The 20,317-nt window shown below is 42.5% G+C and overlaps 1 protein-coding gene across 2 annotated transcripts in view; it reads left to right on the forward strand.

Moving 5' to 3' along the window:
* Window positions 1–20,317, forward strand: part of lyst (lysosomal trafficking regulator) — a 46,161-nt gene that overhangs the window by 5,821 nt on the left and 20,023 nt on the right. Inside the window, exons 2-15 of one of the 2 annotated variants that reach the window (XM_010788281.1) lie at window positions 2,034–2,124; window positions 3,280–5,380; window positions 8,408–9,338; window positions 9,425–9,610; window positions 11,628–11,781; window positions 13,690–13,901; window positions 14,025–14,091; window positions 14,610–14,719; window positions 15,714–16,083; window positions 16,988–17,147; window positions 17,254–17,427; window positions 17,501–17,661; window positions 19,249–19,439; window positions 19,957–20,202. In XM_010788281.1, the coding sequence (XP_010786583.1) occupies window positions 2,034–2,124; window positions 3,280–5,380; window positions 8,408–9,338; window positions 9,425–9,610; window positions 11,628–11,781; window positions 13,690–13,901; window positions 14,025–14,091; window positions 14,610–14,719; window positions 15,714–16,083; window positions 16,988–17,147; window positions 17,254–17,427; window positions 17,501–17,661; window positions 19,249–19,439; window positions 19,957–20,202 (5,154 nt within the window). The remainder of the gene's footprint in view (window positions 1–2,033; window positions 2,125–3,279; window positions 5,381–8,407; window positions 9,339–9,424; window positions 9,611–11,627; window positions 11,782–13,689; window positions 13,902–14,024; window positions 14,092–14,609; window positions 14,720–15,713; window positions 16,084–16,987; window positions 17,148–17,253; window positions 17,428–17,500; window positions 17,662–19,248; window positions 19,440–19,956; window positions 20,203–20,317) is intronic. The other variant, XM_010788279.1, reaches the window with a different exon arrangement.

Raw genomic sequence — 20,317 nt, forward strand, 5'->3', positions numbered from 1 at the left:
AGAGTAGGCCCAACGGAGCCCCGCCAACGGAGCCCCGCGCCCCCCTCGAAATTCTAAGGTGTTTTAAAATTAAAAAAATTATTATTATTTTTTTAATATATATATATATACACATATATATACATATATATATATATTTATATCTACTGTCAAATTGCTACTAATCTATATCTACTGTCACTTTTCCCATTGAACATGTGCTCTTTTATTAAATAAACTAAACGCTTTCTTTTTAAGTTGTGAGTTTAGTGTTTTTGACCCTAAGAAACACTGATGTATTAATCAATAACAATAATCCACAGCTCCTCTCTCTGCTCCAGAGGATTTAAAAAAGATGTATCCCAGTGCGTTGATGCTGATCATGAGAAATTCCGCAAAATGTAAATTGTACGGTTTCCTTTTGACATGTAAACAGTGATCCTCTCTCAGAAGGGTCTCTAGGCTCCAGAGTGAAAGACAGGATCGCTAGTTCAGCTATTTTCATGCCAAACAATTTTTTAAAGGAGAAAATGATAATCCTCAGAACAAATGCATTATTTAATGAAATATTGTAATGTTATGAATGTGACACTCTGTTTCAGCATCACTTGTACTGTGCACATCTTTCAGCTCATTTCCCACACATTCATTATATTTTCAATCTAAATGGGATCCTTCGGTTCAGAAATGTAATGCATTCATGTGCGAGTGTGTTATCACAAGCCCTTTATGTGCGTCAGCTGTGTCCTGAATGGAGGTCGTGCCTTTACCAACAATCAGGACAAGACCATTTATAGACTTTTATTTATAACGTGCCATGAACTTGAGGTTTTCAAAACCAAGGTTTTAAATTATATGTTTGAATTTATTAGAGAAAGTATTTTCTGTTGGGTTTGTTCCACTGTGCAGTAGAATACCCTAACTCGAGTCTTGTTATGATGATTACATTAGAGATCATTAGTGTTACTATCCCTCACAGCAGTTTATCCACCAGGGAGCACTGACAAGCTTATATTTACACAGTCAAATCTCCCCGCTCAGTATTTAGAAATAAATGTAAGCGACCCGTATTAACTGTGTTTTTTTTAATCTTACAAAATACTTTTAGAGCTCCTTAGTAGCCAAAGTGAAACAGTGTTTACGGCATGTGACAATCAAAGTTTTTGTTCAGGATCCAATCCAATCCAACTTTATTTATAAAGCCCTTAAAACCTCCAGACCAAAGTGCTGCACAAAGAGATACATCAAATATAAAATCACACAGCTCAGCTCACAAAACATAAAATAAGTATAAAATCACATAAAAGATACGAGCACAAAAAAAAACAGAATAAACGTAACAATTACAAAAATAAAAACAGCCATATAGTAAAAACAATAAACCACAAAAGAAAAGGATATAGTTATATTATAAAAAAAAGACTATAATTGTATAGAATTAAAAGTAATGATGAAATAGCCAGTCTCCCTACCTAATGAGTGATGATATAAGTCAATATTCACTTTGCATAAACAACACAAAAGTGACAAAGCCAATATTTTCCAAAAACTGCACAACATGTAAATACAAATCTGGGTTTATTATACATGGAAAAGATAATTCTGTAGGTTTTGATAACCTTGTAAAACCAGCAAGCGGAATATTTTTAATACACACATGAAGGAGTCGATTGATTTTCTTTAATTAGCACATGAAGGAGTCGGTTCTCTCTCTGCTGTGAGGTATGCCGTGGATAGACATGAGATCCCGGAGGTCTTGGAACTAAGGTTGTCATGTAGATGCTACATTGCTCCCTGACACATTTAGCTTAAGACTAACTAACTAACTAGCTAAGTATATACTGAAAAATAACTTGCTAACTCTTGATATGAACATCATTTTTGGAAACATATACAAAGTTTATCCTAGTTAGGACCTGAAGGTAGTGAGACGCAGAGGGATATCTATACTGATTATGGGTAGGAGGCAGTGCCTGGGTGTGACTTCAGAGTGTGACCAAAGGGAGAGGGATAGGGAGATGTGGTGTGTAACCTCAGTGTGTTTGGTTGCTCAGGAATTGACCTGCCGGGAGGAGCTGCTCACTTTGCTGCTGTCTCTGCTACCACTGGTCTGGAAGATCCCCGTGCCGGAGGAAAAAGCCCCAGGTCAGTGTCTACAAATTACTTCATTATGTTAACGCTACATACATCACACTGCCCGGCTGTACAGCCATGTGACTACCCCTATTTCTTGGTTTATAGCTAATGATTTCAATTTACATACAGTTCTCTTTGATTTACTGTACAACATTATCATTTCTACACACAAACTGACTGCTTTGTCCTGGGCCAAAATTGTTATCCGGCTTTGTTTATTTATATATTTGCTTTATCTTCCATCAATTACATAGTTTGTTATAGGGCTGCTCAATTAATCGTATTTTAATCGCAATTACAATTTTGGCTTGCAACGATTATGAAAACAACATAATCTAAAAAAAAAAAAGTTTGTTTTTTCAGTTGAATTATAATTACAGTTCAGGGTGATCAACTGTTAAACACATACTGTTCACATTTATTTTCAATAAATTGATGTTTTCAAAGTAAATGGATAATCGTTTTTAATAATCGCGATAACAATTATTGACCCAAATAATCGAGATTATGATTTTTGCCATAATCGAGCAGCCCTAGTTTGTTAACATGGTTTAGCACTATCTTTGGTGGTTTCATGTAAAGGCAGAGGAATGCGTGTGTATTGCGTCTGTCATGTTTTTGTCTTGTATTTGTAGTCTACTTAATACTGCAAACGGTGACAGTGCTAATTTGGAGATTCATAAATCTGTTGTTATTTGTAAATGTTTTCATTATTTGGAATCTGAGTGTTACAAACATCCACACAAAACGGGAAGACGATTGGTTGCAGAAGCCTGTGACCTCAGGAGGATGCCGGTATTTAGTACAGGACTGCTGATCCTACCTAACATGGACCCTAGACATTTTTTACTCTAATTAAAACTTACTCACCAAATGTGTTTTTAAGAAAACAACAAATGTCTCCTGACATCCAGCTGAGCGAACCCATATAAAAACTTACATTTTTACGCAGATTTGAGAAAATGTACCAATGTGTACTGCCTCTTTTGCTCTCCACAGGGACTGTTGACCTGCATTTACTCAAGTCTGCTAAATCCTGATTGTTCAATACAAGTGGGAATACTAACAGAAACCACAACGCCTTTGATGCCAAAATCTTGTCTTATTATACATTTAAGTATCCTTGGTTTGTTGGTCTTTATGCAGATATCTTTGTGTTCACAGATTTCACCCTGCCGTCCTTACTGGAGGTATTCCTCAGCCGGGAGGTGAAGGCCGCCCCTCTCAGAGCAGGACAGAAGGCTGCCACAGATGAGCAGACCACTGGAAAGAGGTCCCGTGTTGGCAGTGGCACCTGGAAGTCACGGAGGTCACGCAGGACAGCGCAGAGATACTCTGTAAAAGATGCTCGGAAGACCCAGGTATCTACCTCAGATTCGGAAGCCAACCCTGAAGACAAAGCTGTCCCGGGCCCCGGTGGTGCGAGGAGCCGAAGGTCACATGGCTCCACCATCCGAGTAGACTGTCAGCATCATCGTTCAGAGTCCTCACAGTTGACATCCACCCCCACCACCACCACAGAAACCATGAGCGCACCATACCCACACCCCCGAGCCCCGGGGTTCCAGATGGCGGACACTGAAACCCTCACCGACCCGGCCGCAATATCCATTTTTAACCGCATGGAAAACTCGCCCTTTGACCTCTGCCATGTGTTGCTTTCCCTGCTGGAGAAGGTCTGTAAGTTTGACATGAGCATCAACCACAACCCTGGCCTGGCAGTCAGCGTCGTACCTACTCTCACTGAGATCCTGACTGAGTTTGGAGATTGCTGTGGTCCAGGGGGAGGGGGTGGAAGTGGGACGGGGGCTGAGGAACTCGCTGGAGGATGGACAGAAGAGCCCATCGCACTGGTCCAGAGGATGCTTCTACGCACCATCCTGCACCTGATGTCGGTGGATGTGAGTCAGAGTGAAACCCTTCCTGACAGCCTGAGGCGCAGCCTGACAGATCTGCTGAGAGCCACCCTCAAAATCCAGAGCTGCTTGGACAGACAGAATGACCCTTTTGCTCCTCGCCCTAAGAAGACCCTGCAGGAGGTCCAGGAAGACTTTTCGTTCTCCCGCTATCGCCACAGGGCGCTACTGCTGCCAGAGCTTTTGGAGGGAGTACTACAAGTGTTGCTTGGTTGCCTGCAGGCTTCCACACCTAACCCATTTTTCTTCAGCCAGGCCCTGGAGCTCATCCATGAGTTTGTCCAGCACCGCGGTCTGGAGCTGTTTGAGGCCACAGTGCTGCGGCTGGAAGGACTAGGGAGGGCGAGGGATTCTGAAATAGGAGGTGAGGCTTCAGAGAGGCTACGAGGTCTCATTGCAGGCGTCTTCAAGATCATCAGTGCCGTCAAAAAGGCAAAGTCAGAACAGTTGCATCAGTCTGTGTGCGCCAGACGCCGCCACCGTCGCTGTGAATACTCCCACTTCCTGCATCACCACAGAGACCTGTCAGGTTTGCCCGTCTCTGCTTTCAAGCAGGCCGCTAGGAGAAATCCCTTCGAAGAGGACGGAGAAGGCAAAGAAGGTGGTGATGCGGTGCGCTATCCTGAGCGTTGTTGCTGCCTTGCTGCCTGTTCTCACCAATGCCTGCGGCTGCTGCAGCGACTGTCCCCCAGTGGGCCAGCTGTGCTGCAGGTGCTGGCCGGGGTGCAGGCCGTTGGAATCTGCTGTTGTATGGACCCTTGCTCCGTGGTAGGACCCATGCTGCATGCCTTTAAAGCTCCAGGTCTGCGTAGTTACCAGTCTCATGTTCTCAGCGTCCTGGGCCGACTGATCCTAGACCAGCTTGGTGGGGGGCAACCCTCAGAGAGAGCCAAGCTAGCCTCCTGTAACATCTGCACGCTGGACAGCAGCCAGCTGCCGGGCCTGGAGGAGACTCTGCAGCACGGGGAACCTTCGGCCGTTTCGACCAGCCTGTGCTACCGCTCCAAGGGGATTCTGCCGAGTGGAGGAGGGGCGGAGGACATGCTGTGGAAGTGGGATGCTCTGCAGGCCTATCAAGAGCTGGTGTTTGGTGAGGACTGGCAGCTGAGTCAGCAGATAGCTGGCCATGTTTGCCACCTGACCCTGCGAGGCAACGCTATAGTGCAGTGGCAGCTCTACACACACATCTTCAACCCTGTGCTGCAGAGAGGGGTCGAGCTGGCCCACCACGCCCAGCAGCTGGGGGTCTCCACTGCCTGCTCTCAGGTCTGCACCTATCACACGCAGTGCCTGCCTGTGGAGGTACTACTCATCTACCTGCAAACATTACCTGCCCTTCTCAAGTCAAGGCGAGTCATCCTTTTTTTGTCCATCTGTTGTGTTGCAGTGGTTGTTTTAGTTGCTCATCTGAGATTTCCCTGCACTATTGTACAGATGTAGCTATTTCTGCTAAACTGATTTATTCATTAAAACATTTTTTTAGGTAGGAAGACGTGAAGCTACAGGCTGTTCTTGGTTTAAGTAAATGTTCAGAAGCATCAAAAACAGGTTTTCACTCGAGAAATGGACTCTGCTTCTTTTTATACTGCCACTCGAAGCAAATATAATCAGCCAGCTCAAAGCAGACACCTTATCCTCTTGGGCATTTTTTGACATCAGATCTGTCTCTCCAGGTCACTGCCATTTGATGCTTATCAATAATGTAGTACCGCTTTGTGGAGAGAGTGACAGATGGAAGATAATTAACTGTTTATGTAACACTGTAATGAGTACGGTAGTCTGGCTACAGCAGGGGCTTGCGGTATTTGTCCAGATACAATTAACAAAATGCTGCCACAATGAATTATTATATTACGGTTTTAAATAGGTTTAACGTATGGTATGGATTTTATCAGTTGATGATTGAGTTCTCAGAAGCAAACCAGAGACATGCAGGTCTGTCTGGGTGTGTTAACCATGGGACACCTGTCTAGGCTTTACACTAGCTCCTGCACAATGCACGCTGGAATCCTCATGCAGCCTTAAACAGGATCAGTGTAGAAAAGGGATGGATGAATACTTTGAGGCAGTCTGTCAGCACTCCGAGTCTATACAGCTGTGATGTGTGTCCTCTGAGCCTTTCACAAGACACTTTAGAAATAATTGTCCTTAGGCTTATGTAAAAAGCATAATTATACATATTCAGATACATCTCAATTCTGGAGACTATGAGTGGTACTTAATCTGTGCATCATTTGTATATTTCCCCCTTCATGTACCTTCAATGCATTCATCTTCAAACACTGCTGCTAAATGGGTTCTTGAAATGTAATCGAGATAGCTCATTAATATATTTGTTTGTTCCAGGGATGTACATTTGAATACCATATTTTTTTTACATTTTATTTGTTCATGTTAAAAAATACTTTTGTATGGTACCAAAACAACTGAGTAAGGTGAGAGCCAATATCAAACAGTGTTGTTTCTTAAATTAAAACAATATGTTTAATCTTATGTTTTGTTCAAAACCGCCTTAAGATTCCTCTTCATGCAGCTTTTAATTACTTAATTAATAACTGCCATTCATTCTTACAGATATGAAACACCTTTTAGATGTAGTATATTTCATCACAATTTAAATCGTAATGTTTTTCAGGTCACAGCACACAAGGTTAACAAACCAGAGGTTGTTGATATATAACTTACAACTGGTCACGTGAATGAATATTTAAAATAAACCTATGTTTCCCCTCCAACACTGTCAATCCAATTATAACCTAGATAAAGAAAACAATGACTTGTAGAAGGATGATTAATGTACTTCTGCTTCTGTACGTGTCAATCTCACTTGGTTAGACTATGCGGCTCCATCTGCTGGGCGAAGTACATGTTTCTCATTTAAGCTTTTTCTAAAACTGGTAAATTGACTCAGAACAACATATTCAGCACAATGAAATATATTTCTAGCCAAACTATCTCCCAGCCTTATACCTTATATTTGACATTATCCTGGACAAATGTACAATCTCCACACTCCTTGCCAGGGCATTCAAATTTACACAAACAAGGATTCTATCTGCCGGGATCAGAGAATGACTGGTAAAGTATTATGTGTTTAAATGACTCAACCAATACAACAGAATTGTTGCTGGATAACCTGAAAGATTGATAATCTTCTCAAAGCTGTACGTCACCTGACATCCTGCCAGCCTCTTCATCACCTTGCACCGCTCCAGCTACCAGAGCACCATATTTCTCCGATGGGGGCATTACATATTCAGGCTAGTGGAAAGTCATCCTGATGGACTTGCACACTGCTAATGAACAGAGGAAATGTTCTGAGAAAAGTGGAATTAATCAACTCTACATTCATTTAGAGGAAGGCTGGAGACGGCGTTTAAATTGGAGAAAAAATAATCAGCAAGTTTATTATTTATTACATTTATCCATTTCACGCACTGAGCTCACAGCTTCAAGTGAACATCTGTTTCCGTACCTCAACATATCGGGTAAACAATCCCCTGCAGGGATTTAAGGGTTTTTAATATTCAGACTGTGTTTGATGTAATCTTTTGAGTGTTGTTCTTTCAATAACCTTATAACCTTCACTCAGAGGTGAGATATTATTCATTGAAGGTCATTTACCCTGCATTGTAATAGCACCATTTATTATTCATGGCTGCTTGAATTTGCGTGTGCTCTAGTAGTAAACCCATTAGAAAAGGGTAAATGTTAGCTTTGTTTTGCTAACCAAACATATTATTCACAATAAGATAACTTTGGCACAATGTGATGGGATTTGTCTTTGTTGCTCAGTAAAATAAACACACAGTAAAACAAATAGATTAGATAAGGGAGAAAATGCAATATAGAGAATTACATCTATACTAATACAGCAGTTGTGTTCATAAGTAATGTCAGTGTGAAGTGTCCTTCACAGTTTATTTATCATGTTAATGGGGTTCCACTAATATATTTAAAGGAGTTGTTGTGCCCTGGGGGAAATGATATCTTCAGTCCAATAGGAGGAAATGAAATCAGTGAAGGAAGGAGTGTTTGGTGCCAGTGGATGTGCCTCTGATTGACTAGTTTCAGAGTTTGTTAGATTAGACTGAGTGATGCCATTTATTTTAATTGTATGGAGATTTAGGAGAGTTTCAATGAGTGTTGCACACATCCACCCTCTCTGTCACTATGTTAATCATTTCCTTTACCAAAAGAGGCATGCTTAGGTTAAACTCGTCATGGGGTAATTTCCATTTGAATGAATGGCATAATGTATTAAAGTGTTAGAAATGAATTTTGAATCTTTCTAACTTCCCATTTTTATATTGAATGTGCTTCATCTGTACATTTTCAGTTTGACTTTGCTAAGTTTCTATTATTTTTCTTTGCAGGGTGATCAGAGATCTGTTCCTCAGTTGTAACGGGCTCAATCAGGTGACGGAGCTCGTCCACCTCGACCAGACGCGCTCTTTGGCCTTGAAGGTGTTTGAGACTCTGATAATAGGCGTTGGACACCAGCAGGCTGACGGGGTGCTTCAGGAGCTGGAGAGCGCCGATGCTGAAGAACGGGAGGCCGTCCTGGGCTTGGCTGAGGAGCTGGGGTCCCGAGGGGCTGGGGAGGGCCCGCAGAGCCTCAGCAAGTTCTACGAAGGTCTGAAGGAGGTGTATCCGCGCCATAAGAGCCGGAGCGGGCAGGGATGTGGACCGGGGGGCAGCCGTGCAGAGACCCACCTCCATGTTATCAACCTCTTCTTGTGCGTTGCCTTCCTCTGTGTCAGCAAGGAGGCCGATTTTGACCGCGACTCAGCCAACGACTCTGAGGACACTTCAGGTTACGACAGCACTGCCAGTGAACCTCTGGGGGGGCGACTGCCCTACCTTTCCCCCGACAGCGTGGCTCTGCCCTCCAAGGAGCAGGTGCGATGTGCTGCGGATGTTTGGTCAGTGTGTCGGTGGATCTACATGGCCAACCCCTTGTTCCAGAGGCAGTTCTTCAGGCTAGGAGGACTGGATGTGTGCTTGCGCCTCATGGCCTTGGTTATTCAGAAACTTTCCTGTAAGACCAAGGACGGGAAGGCAAAGAAGAAGAGGGATGGTAAGAGCAAAGGCAGCCCTACCTCACTGGGCCCGGAGGAGACTGCTCACGATGCAGCCGACGCCCACTGCTCTGCTCCATCTGAGGGAAAGACCAAAGATCCAGCAAAGAAGCTGGAGGAGGAGTGGCAACTACAAAGCATTCGTCTCCTTGAGGCCTTGCTGGCTATTTGTCTGCATAGTGCCAACTCGGCCCTGCATAGGATAGAACCAGAGTTTTCACATCAGGTATGAAGTTTAATATCATACTTCTCAGCTAATCCCTCCAAAGTATTTCCCCCTGGCCTCTGTAAACTGTAATCTCTCTCCTCTAGGTCCAGTCGGTGGAAGAAACCCTGATTGAGGTGAGAGAGCAGCTCTCCCGCTCAGGGGTGGTTAACTCTGACCTCGCTGTCCCGCTGTTTGACTCCCTCCTGAGAGTGGCCCTGGCAGAAGTGTCATCCTGTCCTGATCCCCCTGAGGAGAAGACAGACAGGGTGAGTCCTGCCCTGGGAGAAACTGTGAGTGAAGTTACAGCACCTTTTTTTTTTTCCTGGAAAATGTTTACTCAACTCATCTTTATCTTTTCTGCTGGATAGAATAGAATATAGCATTTTGTAGTAATTACACATTCTTTTGTTTGAGTCTTTATGTACATCTGCAAAAATGCTCTTCTTATACTATCTCCATCTATTCAAAGTGCACTGCTGTTATTCACTTAATGAATGTTGCTGGTTTAACCAAGGGCACCCGGGTGGCCTCATGGTTTATTGCTCTGACCATAAACCTTTGTTGTGTGTACTGTCTCTCCTCTAATTGCCTGTTGTCTATCTCCTGTCAGTTCTGTTATTATCAGGTCTTGCCCTTTTTCTTAAACAAATTTGTGTTATTAGTTTCAACAAATTGGCAAAAGCTTGTGAAGGCGTCAGACAGGAACAGCAAGTCAAGATAGATGATATAATTTTAAACAAGGATATGTGACCAGAAGCAATCTGCATCTTGAACATAACGTCTAAATGAGCTGCTAACAAGGGGACAACAAATCTTTGGTCGATTAAGTTCATTCAAAGTTGTTTATCCAGTTGTTTTCGATTGCTTTTTCCCCCAGTAGCATGAAGTAGCAGACTGTTTCCAGTCATCACATATTACGTTTTTGGCTGGACACTATTCAAAGATAAAGGGCAGTCGTGTTTATTTAGGAGCGAAGGCGTACAATGAAAGGAAAACTCATTTCCAGCCGAGTGTCGTCAAGCATCAGGACGGCTGGGTCGTCTATGTTGCTAAGCAGCCGTTATCTGCCCCATGTGCAACAAAACAAGCAGACGTACATAATGATAGCCCTTGTTTAGACTAAGCAGTGGATGCAAACACGAGCAAGCATAGTCTCATTTTGTAACTGGTCACTGATTGTAAAAATCTAAATGCTATTTCCGTTTTTTTCTTTTAAATATAGGCAAAAATACACATAATAGACATGGAAGTGCATTTCCTTTATATTTATTTATATTAATAGATACAAAATAAACACTGGGAAAAAAAATCAAGATAACATAAAATAATCAGTTGAGATATTCACAAATTTAGCTAAAAACAGCTCCCGCCTCCTTTTTAAAGCGTCACTTTTCATTATGGCTACATTAATGAACAACTTGAATGACCTTATATGGTAAGGACACAGTGCTTTTTATTTTTTCCAGGAAGTGAGAACAATACAACAACAAAAAATTACTTTTCTTGTGTCTGCCCTCACTGAAACGACTGCCCGCCTAGTAGTGGGTTCCTCCTCTCTCACAGCCTTGGATGTGTTTTTCACAAGTCTTAAAATGCCTGTCTGACTAAGCCTGTTCCAACACGGAAGGATTTAGCTTTTTATATAATAGATTTACCTATTTCTTAAGAGCTTCATTCTTTCTCAGTGAGCCCAGCAGAGTGTGATGTTCACTTAACCGTGATGTATGAAGCTCCAAGATTAGTCTACCACCACAAAGTTTCTCCTGTCGAGGATTCTTCTTGGAAATAGTCACCCACAATTGAATTTCAAAACTGCGTAGTATAATACTGAGAGGAAAAGAGGTGTGTATTACAGTAAGCCTCGTCTTTGATGTGGTAAACGGTTTATAGCCCGACTGTTTACTTGAGTGTGTATTTGTGTTTGCCTCCGAGTACATATGATGACTGACTGCTCACGTTGGGGGAACTGCGCCGTGTGAGTGCCCTGCGAGTCAGCTGATATGCATCTTATGACCAAAATCTTGTACTTTTTTTCCCCCTCATCACTTGAAAACCTTTTGTTGACAATTTATCCGCTGCATTAGTGGTAGGACTTGTTATATTTGAGCATAACAGGACTTTTCTTTTAAGCAGCATTGGGTAAGCTCTTGCAAAATAAATGTTATCTGACTAACGGCTTGACATCTGACCAGACAAGGATCTTGTTGTGTTTAGTCCTGAAAGTCATTCTTCTTTTTGTTCTATCCTGCTCTCTTCCTTCTCTCTCTGGGTCTCTCCCTTCCTCTGTCACTCTCCTTCTGTTGGAAGCTCCAGGTGTTGGCGGAGGGGGGGGCCCCAGCAGGCGATCTCTCCGAGGAGGTGGACGAGGTGCAGAGCTGCGGCGTCAAGCCCTCGGGGGAGGAGGAGGGCTACGACGCTGACAGCGAAAGCAACCCCGAGGACATGGCCAAGCAGGAAGAGGGTAGGTACACACACACACACACACACACACACACACACACACACACACACACACACACACACACACACACACACACACCCACACACACACACACACACACACACACACTCCCATCTACTCCTCCTCGAGAATCCACAGCTATTGGACACACCTGATTGCTCCTAACAATAGTATCTTAGGCTAATTTAACGCTCACGTGGACTGTTTGCTTTACTTTTAAGCCTTTCACTGCAGATCTTTCACTCTTTTTAATTCTCTTGGGTTACTTTGAGACTCAGTAAATCACTTTCACTGCATGTACTCCGTCTTTTGTGACGTTTTTCTTTCTCGTGTTAAATGTCAGAAGTCTAATCTTGATTGATTTAGAGGTCAAGTGTTGGTCTCGACCTTGGGACCTTTTTAACCATGGGACTTTATTCCCACTACTGAAGAGATCATTTAAAGCATTTGTTGAGTTAATTTTGCATTATTGCATTTCCTTGCATTCACTGGTGGATTATTTGATGTTTAACATCATGGTTTTGAGGCAAAAATGCAGTGTGATAAAACCACATCCTCTTTTGGTTTGCTGTAGAGGATATTTGGCAATAAATAGTGGCTAGTCCTTGTTGCGTACATATGACATTGCAAAAACAGGCAATTATTTGTACCCTCACAACAGCCTCTTGTGTTAGTTCCCTCCACTCTGGTCTCACTGGTTAAGAACGTGGCCTGATTACACCCTTTTTACTTTTTCATCCCCTCAGAATACAATCATTGTTTTACGTTTTACAACTGCAGGCTGCTACACCCTGTAGCCACATGAGCTGGATCTTGTGACTTAAAGCCACCTTCAAATGGAGCCTTTACTTTTTCGTGGAAAACCTTTCGTCCTGGAAAACAGTGAAGCTTAAACGCTGACCTCATGCAAAACAAATGCATTAACCCAATCCCAGGCTGAAATGCTTTGTCCTTAACATTGAACATCCTGGTTCAATTGGAAACACATCATAAGTAAGCACTACCAGTTCATTTCTCCTAGTAGTATACTCCTGTACTAGATACAATTATCTATAAAAAAGACATGTGTTTTTAGAAACATAGAATTGTATTAGCTAAATTACAAGTTGTCAGTGTGGTTTAGTAGTGCTTATGATGTTTTTGTTTTTTTATCCCTGTATTTCAGGGGCCAATTGCTTGATTGACAGATGTCTTAACCTCTCAGTCAAATGTGGCATTTTCCACTAATACTATATCTTGATTCCCCAGGCTGTAGGTATATTAATATATACATATTAATATATATTATTTTTTTACCTAAACTGTATTTTTTCCCCTCAAAGGTCATTCATGACTTCACACACTACCTTTATGTTTTTTAAAGTCTCTTTTTGCCATATTTAGTTATACAACATATGGGTAGAGAGTGGACTGAGTGTGGAGACGAATGACATGGACTGCAATGCTGCAATTGATACATTTTTCACAAAATAATATCAAAGGATGGCAGTCGCCTATTAGTTGATATTCACTGCCAGCAGCATGTTTGTGGATGTGTGTTGGTGTTAAATGAAGGCAAAGTGTGTTCCTGTGCACAGGGAGAGAGAGCAGGCTTGATTAATAAAAGGAGGTCCGAGAAGCTGTGTGAGAGCCTGCTGAGCTGCTCCTCTGTAAAGCACGAGGGGACTCCCATGCTGCTCTGAGGCTGAGCACAGCACTGAGGCTAATTCATTTTCATGAGATGGCAGCATGGAGGAGATGACGCAGGGAATGCCTGTGGGTTGTGAAGATGTTTAAGCTTCACAGCCACACGAGCATTGTGCATTTCTGTGCTGGCAGGCGTGACAGGCCACACATCTCTCCATGTCTGTGTAAGAGTGTCTGGGTGTGTCTCTGATATTTTACATCTGTGTGTGGTGGTTCTTTAAGGATTAAAGGTGGAGTCTGCTGTGCTGCGGGAGTTTGTGGCGGTGGCGGACGGGCCCAGGCGTGGCATCCTGCTGTTCCCGGAGATCTGCACGATGGAGCTGAAGCTTCTCGCCACCGGCTCCCCAGACCTGGAGGTCCTGAGTCACGTGTTTCACGGCCTGCTGGGTGCAGTACACGCAAACCACCACAATGCTGCCCTGCTCTACGACCAGGTCAGACTGAGCACTTCTTTGACTTTGTTCTTTCCACCTGCCTCAGCTGTCTCTGTTTGTTTTACTGTTCTTCTTATGTGTGCTCTGAGCAGTATGACTGACTTCTTGTTCTGAACTTGACAGGGAGGAGTCAAGACCATCCTGTCTGGCTTTCACAACATACTCAGCCAAACAGACCCCTCCTTTACAGGTTTGTTCGTTCTGCTGGCTTAATGTAGACTTATCTGACATGAAGGCTGTTATTATGATATTAAACAGATGATTGCAGAAAATCCCGATAATTAAGAGACTGGTCAGCTTTTTTAATTGATTATCAAAATAGTTGCCGCTTATTAAAAAAAAAAAAAAGATAGACCAATCCATAAGTTGATGTATTGTTGCTGCTCTATCTAAAACTGTAGGATATTAGGGAAAAGTAAAATCAAGGAATGTAAAAAATTGGGTACAATCGGTTTTCACACTCAGAAGTGCAGTATGTTAGTAATATTTTGGGAAAAAATCTTTAACCATTGGAGTGATTTTATATATAAAATGTATGTTTATGTTTTATGGCATTGCCACATTTGTTTTTCTCTACAAATAATATTTTTGGCTGAGAGCTAAGCGGGTAGCGATGCTGTTTTGTGTTTCTATCTGCAGTATCCTGGTGCATGCACGAGTGAAATAAAAACTGTTTATGTCATCTGCTCTTCATTGGTCTACATTCAGATTGCCAGACTGTTCTAGTGGAGCTGCTGGTTGCCATGGTGAGCCCGCGAATCACGGCGGAGGAACTGGCTCTGTTGATTCGCCTCTTCCTGGAGAAGACCCCACCTACTGTAAATAGCAAACCCTATCAGTCACTCAACAGTTCTTAGCTTACGTTCAGGGTGTTGACCCTGATAGCTTATGCTCACCCTGTCTGCACGTTTAATTTTTCAACAGGAACACACACTTATATGTGAGACACACTTCCTGACACTCTCCTCACTTCTTGGTTATTTAAAACTCATCAACACATAATGCTTCTTTGAGCACGCTTTCATTCTACATACAATTAGCACCAATTTGTGCGGAGCAGACGTGATGATACAACTTATTATCACAAGTCTGTTTTTAATTGGAAAACAGCAGAAGACATCATTAATAACCTGAAAAAGAGAGGATGTATTTTTAACCATGTGAACATAATGACTTGTGACCTTTGTTTTTGTGAGATAGTAGTTCTTTAAAAGTTTCACTCTGTTTCTCTTTTTGTACTGCCTTTTTATTTTATTGCTATTTTTACTGGTTTTGCTAAATTATATCAAGACTCTCAGGTTAACCACAGGTTTAATGCTCACCTGTTTTACAAGGATCACACTGTTAACACAATGTAATTGCTCAGTAATGTGTTAATGTAAAAAAAAACTTATAGGTGGGGTAGGTAATTTTGGAGAAACCAGCTTGAGTGCGCTAGAATTTGAAAATACACAACCGGAGAAAATCTGCCACTTCCTTACAGAGCCCCTCTGATGGAAGGCTGACAGGCAGCTAGGCCATCCAGTTATTTTAGCCGGGCCGGCTCAGATGATTGGTCGTGATTTTTACAGTACCACGGCTTCCACAGATGACATTTTGTTATGGATTTTTTGTCAAAGCACTTAAGATATTCATTGCTATCGGGATGTTAAGAGCATTCCATGGAATATAACAAAAAGTGTATCTCGAGCCGGTTTCTCAAACTTACCTACTCCACCTTTAATCAAAAAAGGATAAATATAGTAAGATTAAAAAGGAAACATGCAGCATTAGCCTGAAATCTCACTCCCCATTTACTTTGTGTACCTGCAGGAGATTTTACTGAAAGGCATCCTACAAATCGTCGAAGCCAACGTGAACATAGAGCCTCTTCACTTCCTGTCTTTTCCAATCATCCTTGCGGCCTCGACCCCAGGAGGGCTGTCGGCCGGCTCCAGACAGAACGGGGCTGCCGGAGGGAAAAGTGTTGGTTTGCTCTGGAAGGGGAAACTGTCTCCTGGGCGCAGAGAGGGAGACATCGAGTACGGGCAGAGCCACCTCCGTTCCTCTCCCTGGCACGTTGCCCCTCTCCACCTGCCCCTGGTCGGGCAGAACTGCTGGCCCCACATGTCGAGCGGCTTCAGTGCCTCAATGTGGCTCAGAGTGGCAGAGCAGGAGGAGAAGGATGGCGACAAAGACAAGGGTGAGACACAGATCCTCAAATCAATGCCTGAAGTCCATAAATATTAACTGTTTTTAAAGTATGTGTGTATTAACTCAACATTAAAAAATGTTGCATTTGATTCTGTTATTGAAGAGGGAGACTTAAAAACAAAAAACTGCATCAACAAAAGTGAAAAGGGAGTCCCCAGAAGAAAATACAGTGGTAGAAGTGATGATAAATGTAAATTATCAAACTACGTTGATGATTATTTAGAAATGTTATCATAGTTTAATGGAATGTCAGTCTAAGGTTGCATTTTATGGAAAAAGGTATTGAACATCACAAATTCCTATGTGTGCATTACAGACAATCCACAAATTCACACAAATTGAGAAAATTTGTATGGAAATATGTGATATTTTTCTTTAAAAGCAGTATTGAATGGGGTATTAAAAGAGTTTTAAGAGGGTATTAAGAGAGTTTTATGAATTCCATTAATAGCTGGGCGATATATAAATCCTCTGGTGCTGAAAGAAAAGGTAATTGGTCCAAATCGTATTCACAGCTGGCAGGAAGGCTATTACATAAAAATGGTGTGTAATGCACCAATCCAGACATAGGCAGTAGTTAGATATTTGACCATAAAATATTTTCATATAAAAAATTGTCTTTCAAGGGTGAAAAAATAAGAGTTTGGGGAAATTGATTAGGTGTATAAAATATAGCGATTGACACTATACAGCATATTTTCATTGAAACTAATGTCATTATTGGAAAAAAAGATTGAAAAGCAAATATGGCACCTTTGGTTTGAGCCTCCTCTTTGCAGTTTCTACTTTTGGTGCAATACCTTTGTCTTTCTGGTATGTATATAGAGGCAATCAAAACTAAAGTGATCAAATAAATGGACTGGTTTTGAGATTCTCTCGTTGTTGTTTTCCAGAGGAGAGTAGTAACCCTCCTGCAGCTGAGTCCCACCTTGGCACGTCTCAGGCTGGGACCACGTTTATAGAGGAAGGTCTCATTCACATTCTGTCCATGGGCTCCAAGGCACTGATGCTTCAAGTGTGGGCAGACTTCACATCAGGCTCCCTCACATTCAGGTGAGCACCAGCACAGTCTCAAAGATGTGTGTGCAGAATGGGTTACTAGTTTTTAAGTACTTGTAGTTTATGGACCTTGAAGCATTAAAATGGCTTCTTCCCACAGGATCTGCATAGATCCAAACGATGAGATAAAAGCGGGGCTGCTGGCCCAGGCAGAATCTGTTGAGGAACTGTTCAGAGCCGGCCAATGGCAGCACCTCGGCCTCACCTATACACAGCAGCCAGAGGGCAAAAAGAACATCCACGGCCGTGTGGTGGTGTGGGTGTGTGGCATCAGGTGAGCATCCTATCATAACAAGAGTTTCAAATCCTGGTGAGTGAACACTACCCTAACATGCCCTCTGTTTTAGGAAATGTGAGGTTTATTTGGATTACACCATACCAAGAAAGTCAAGTTTATCATCTGAGAGCAACAAAACCTTCTGCATGGTGGGCCACTGTGCGCCGTCCAATGAGGATCTGATAAAACAGGGTGGTCGCTGGAGCATGGGCACTGTGCTTCTCTTCAATGGTAGGAGCTCCTTTCTTCTTTATCCAACTAGAATCATGTGCCTATAAACTCTTTGATGCTTACTCCCAGCGAGTCACTCATTATCTTACTACATCTTTTATAATTAGGGCTGTCAAGTTAACGCGCAAAAAAATTAACGCCACTAATTATTTTAACGCGATTAACGCATGTGTATTTTTTGTCCTCGGCCGCCCCGTAGTTTCAGAGCGCATCAAGTTTAAAATACCATCAACAAGCTGATGCTGACAGCCCCGCTCCTGCCGTCCGCTTGCGGCAGACCACACTTCCACGCTCACCGGCAGGCAGTCACCGACTCGCCATCGGGAGGACCGGGAGGGTGTGTGTATGTGTGGCGCGAGAAAGAGACCTTACGTGTATGTTGTTGTTGTTGTTGTTAGCATCTGGTGCTAGCTAGCTGCGCTAACGGATATAAGGAGCTGTTTAAATGAAAACAGAGGAGTGACATTTCGCCGACAACTGCGCCGAGAACTTCACTTTATGCAGGTAGCCAGACAGAGGGACATTGTGGGAAAAGTCAGCACACTCAGCACGGATAGTGTGCGCAACATGATTGCAGCGTCCAGGCAGCTCCCGTTCGAGCATATGCCTTGAGTTGCACATAGCTCAACACACACACACACACACACACACACACACACACACACACACACACACACACACACACACACACACACACACACACACACACACACACACTTTGTATTGTATTATGGAATGAGAGAGGTTCCAGATTGAATTGAGGCGAATATTTGTAATGTTCATAGGTTGTTGTGTTTAATATTCATGAGAATATTTGTCATTGTTCAAATGATAATAAAAATTTGCATAAAGCATATTTGTCCACTCATATGTTGATAAGAGTATTAAAAACTTGAAAAATATTCCTCTAAGTAACATTTAGAACAGATAGAAAATGTGCGATTAATTTACGATTAATCGTGATTAACTATGGACAATCATGCGATTAAATATTTTAATCGACTGACAGCCCTAGTTATAATCCTTTAGACAATTTGATCTGCTCCACCTCAGTGCTGCTCTCTGGTGGTTCGCCCATTATCAACTTCTCTCTTTTGAGCAGTGTGTACAGTAATGGCTTGTGGTATTTAAAAAAAGCGGAACAAGTGTTGTGGCTGTAGTTTGATGTGTTACGTGCTGTAGATTCTTCACATTCTCTCGAAGGCTTTCTGAATACTTCTCTTGTTGCCTCTAATTGGCCGTGAATGGCTCGCCTCTAAGCGATCCCAACCCGTGTGTGAACCCAACTAATGCCATCAGTCAAGCTTAGCCTCTCCTTCGTTTCTTCTCTGAAAAAAAGGAGTGCGTTTCATGAAATGTTGATCAAAACAAGAAATAAATCACCATAGTGCAATGGCTTCTCAAGGGTCTTGCTTTAAATTACATATGTTATCACTTTATGAGTTATTGATGGACAAATATGAATCATCCTCTCATGGGGTTAACCTTTTTGATTTCCCAGAATCCTGTTTTCTGGCTTCTGATATAATACATTTGCAGCATTTAGGAGAGCATTTTAAATGTATACACTCTGCCTCCATATTCCAGGATCGAGAATCGGATCTGAGGAGGCCCTCTACCTGTACACAAGCGGGCCGGACCTCACCTCTATCATGCCGTGCAAATATGGCAAGCCCAGTGGGACAATCTCTAAGTTTGTCACTCTGGAAGGCCTGAAGTGTGAGCATGTGCGAGAGCTTCTGATGAAGAACAATGACGTGGACACAACATCTTTGGTTGTAAGTCTTTGTTGACAGTCGTCTCATCATTTCACAAATATTAACAACAACAAATATAAAACACAAAACAGACAAATAGATGTTTTTTATTGTTACAGTTGTTACTGTTAAATCCTGTACTTGCACTTTGTGATTCAAGTGCTCTGTGGTGCATGGCAAATCCCCCCTATGTCTCATTTATTGTTTCATTTCACGGTCTAGGAGTATTGTGCTGGTCCAATTAGCTGTCATTAATGATACTGCGCACTAAGAAGTAATTTTTCCCCAATGGAAAAAGCTATTACAGTTAAGCTGCAGCTATTTTAGCGAGACTGAAAATAGTTTTTCTCCCATTTAAGGCTAATTACTTTGTTGATTATTACTCTGCTAAGACAAGAGGAAAGAATAACCTCCCCTCCACATTTATATAAGTTCAGTTATTTCCTAACCAAGGTCCAAATCAAGTGTAGCTCCAAGCTAGATGGCCTCGTTGACCTGCCTGTAAATGTTAATTGTGTGCATTTTGTTTTTTCTATAGGAGAGTTTGGCAGTAGTGTATGCCCCCAGCAGCCCTATAGTCTACACTATCTATGAGCCTGTGATCAGGATGAAGGGTCAGGCAAAGACAGTCGTCACCCAGCGGCCGTTCAGCTCCAAGGAAGTGCAGAGTGTTTCCCTGGAGCCCAACTCCCTCAGAGCTCTGCTCCCCACCGAGACCCACGGCCTGCAGAGCGTCCTGCACAAGATCGGAGGAACAGGAAACTTTGTCTTCCTCTTCGCACAGGTAGGAGGGTCGGAGATGATCCCTGTTGTTGGGATATTTCTGGATTACTGTAGGTTAAGATGGATGTTTTCCAGAGTGGGAAAAGTGACAGTTGTATTCAATAGAGTCAGCTCAC

Source organism: Notothenia coriiceps, unplaced genomic scaffold, assembly GCF_000735185.1.
Source record: "Notothenia coriiceps isolate Sejong01 unplaced genomic scaffold, NC01 NC01_scaffold00031845, whole genome shotgun sequence".
Classification (NCBI taxonomy): domain Eukaryota; kingdom Metazoa; phylum Chordata; class Actinopteri; order Perciformes; family Nototheniidae; genus Notothenia; species Notothenia coriiceps.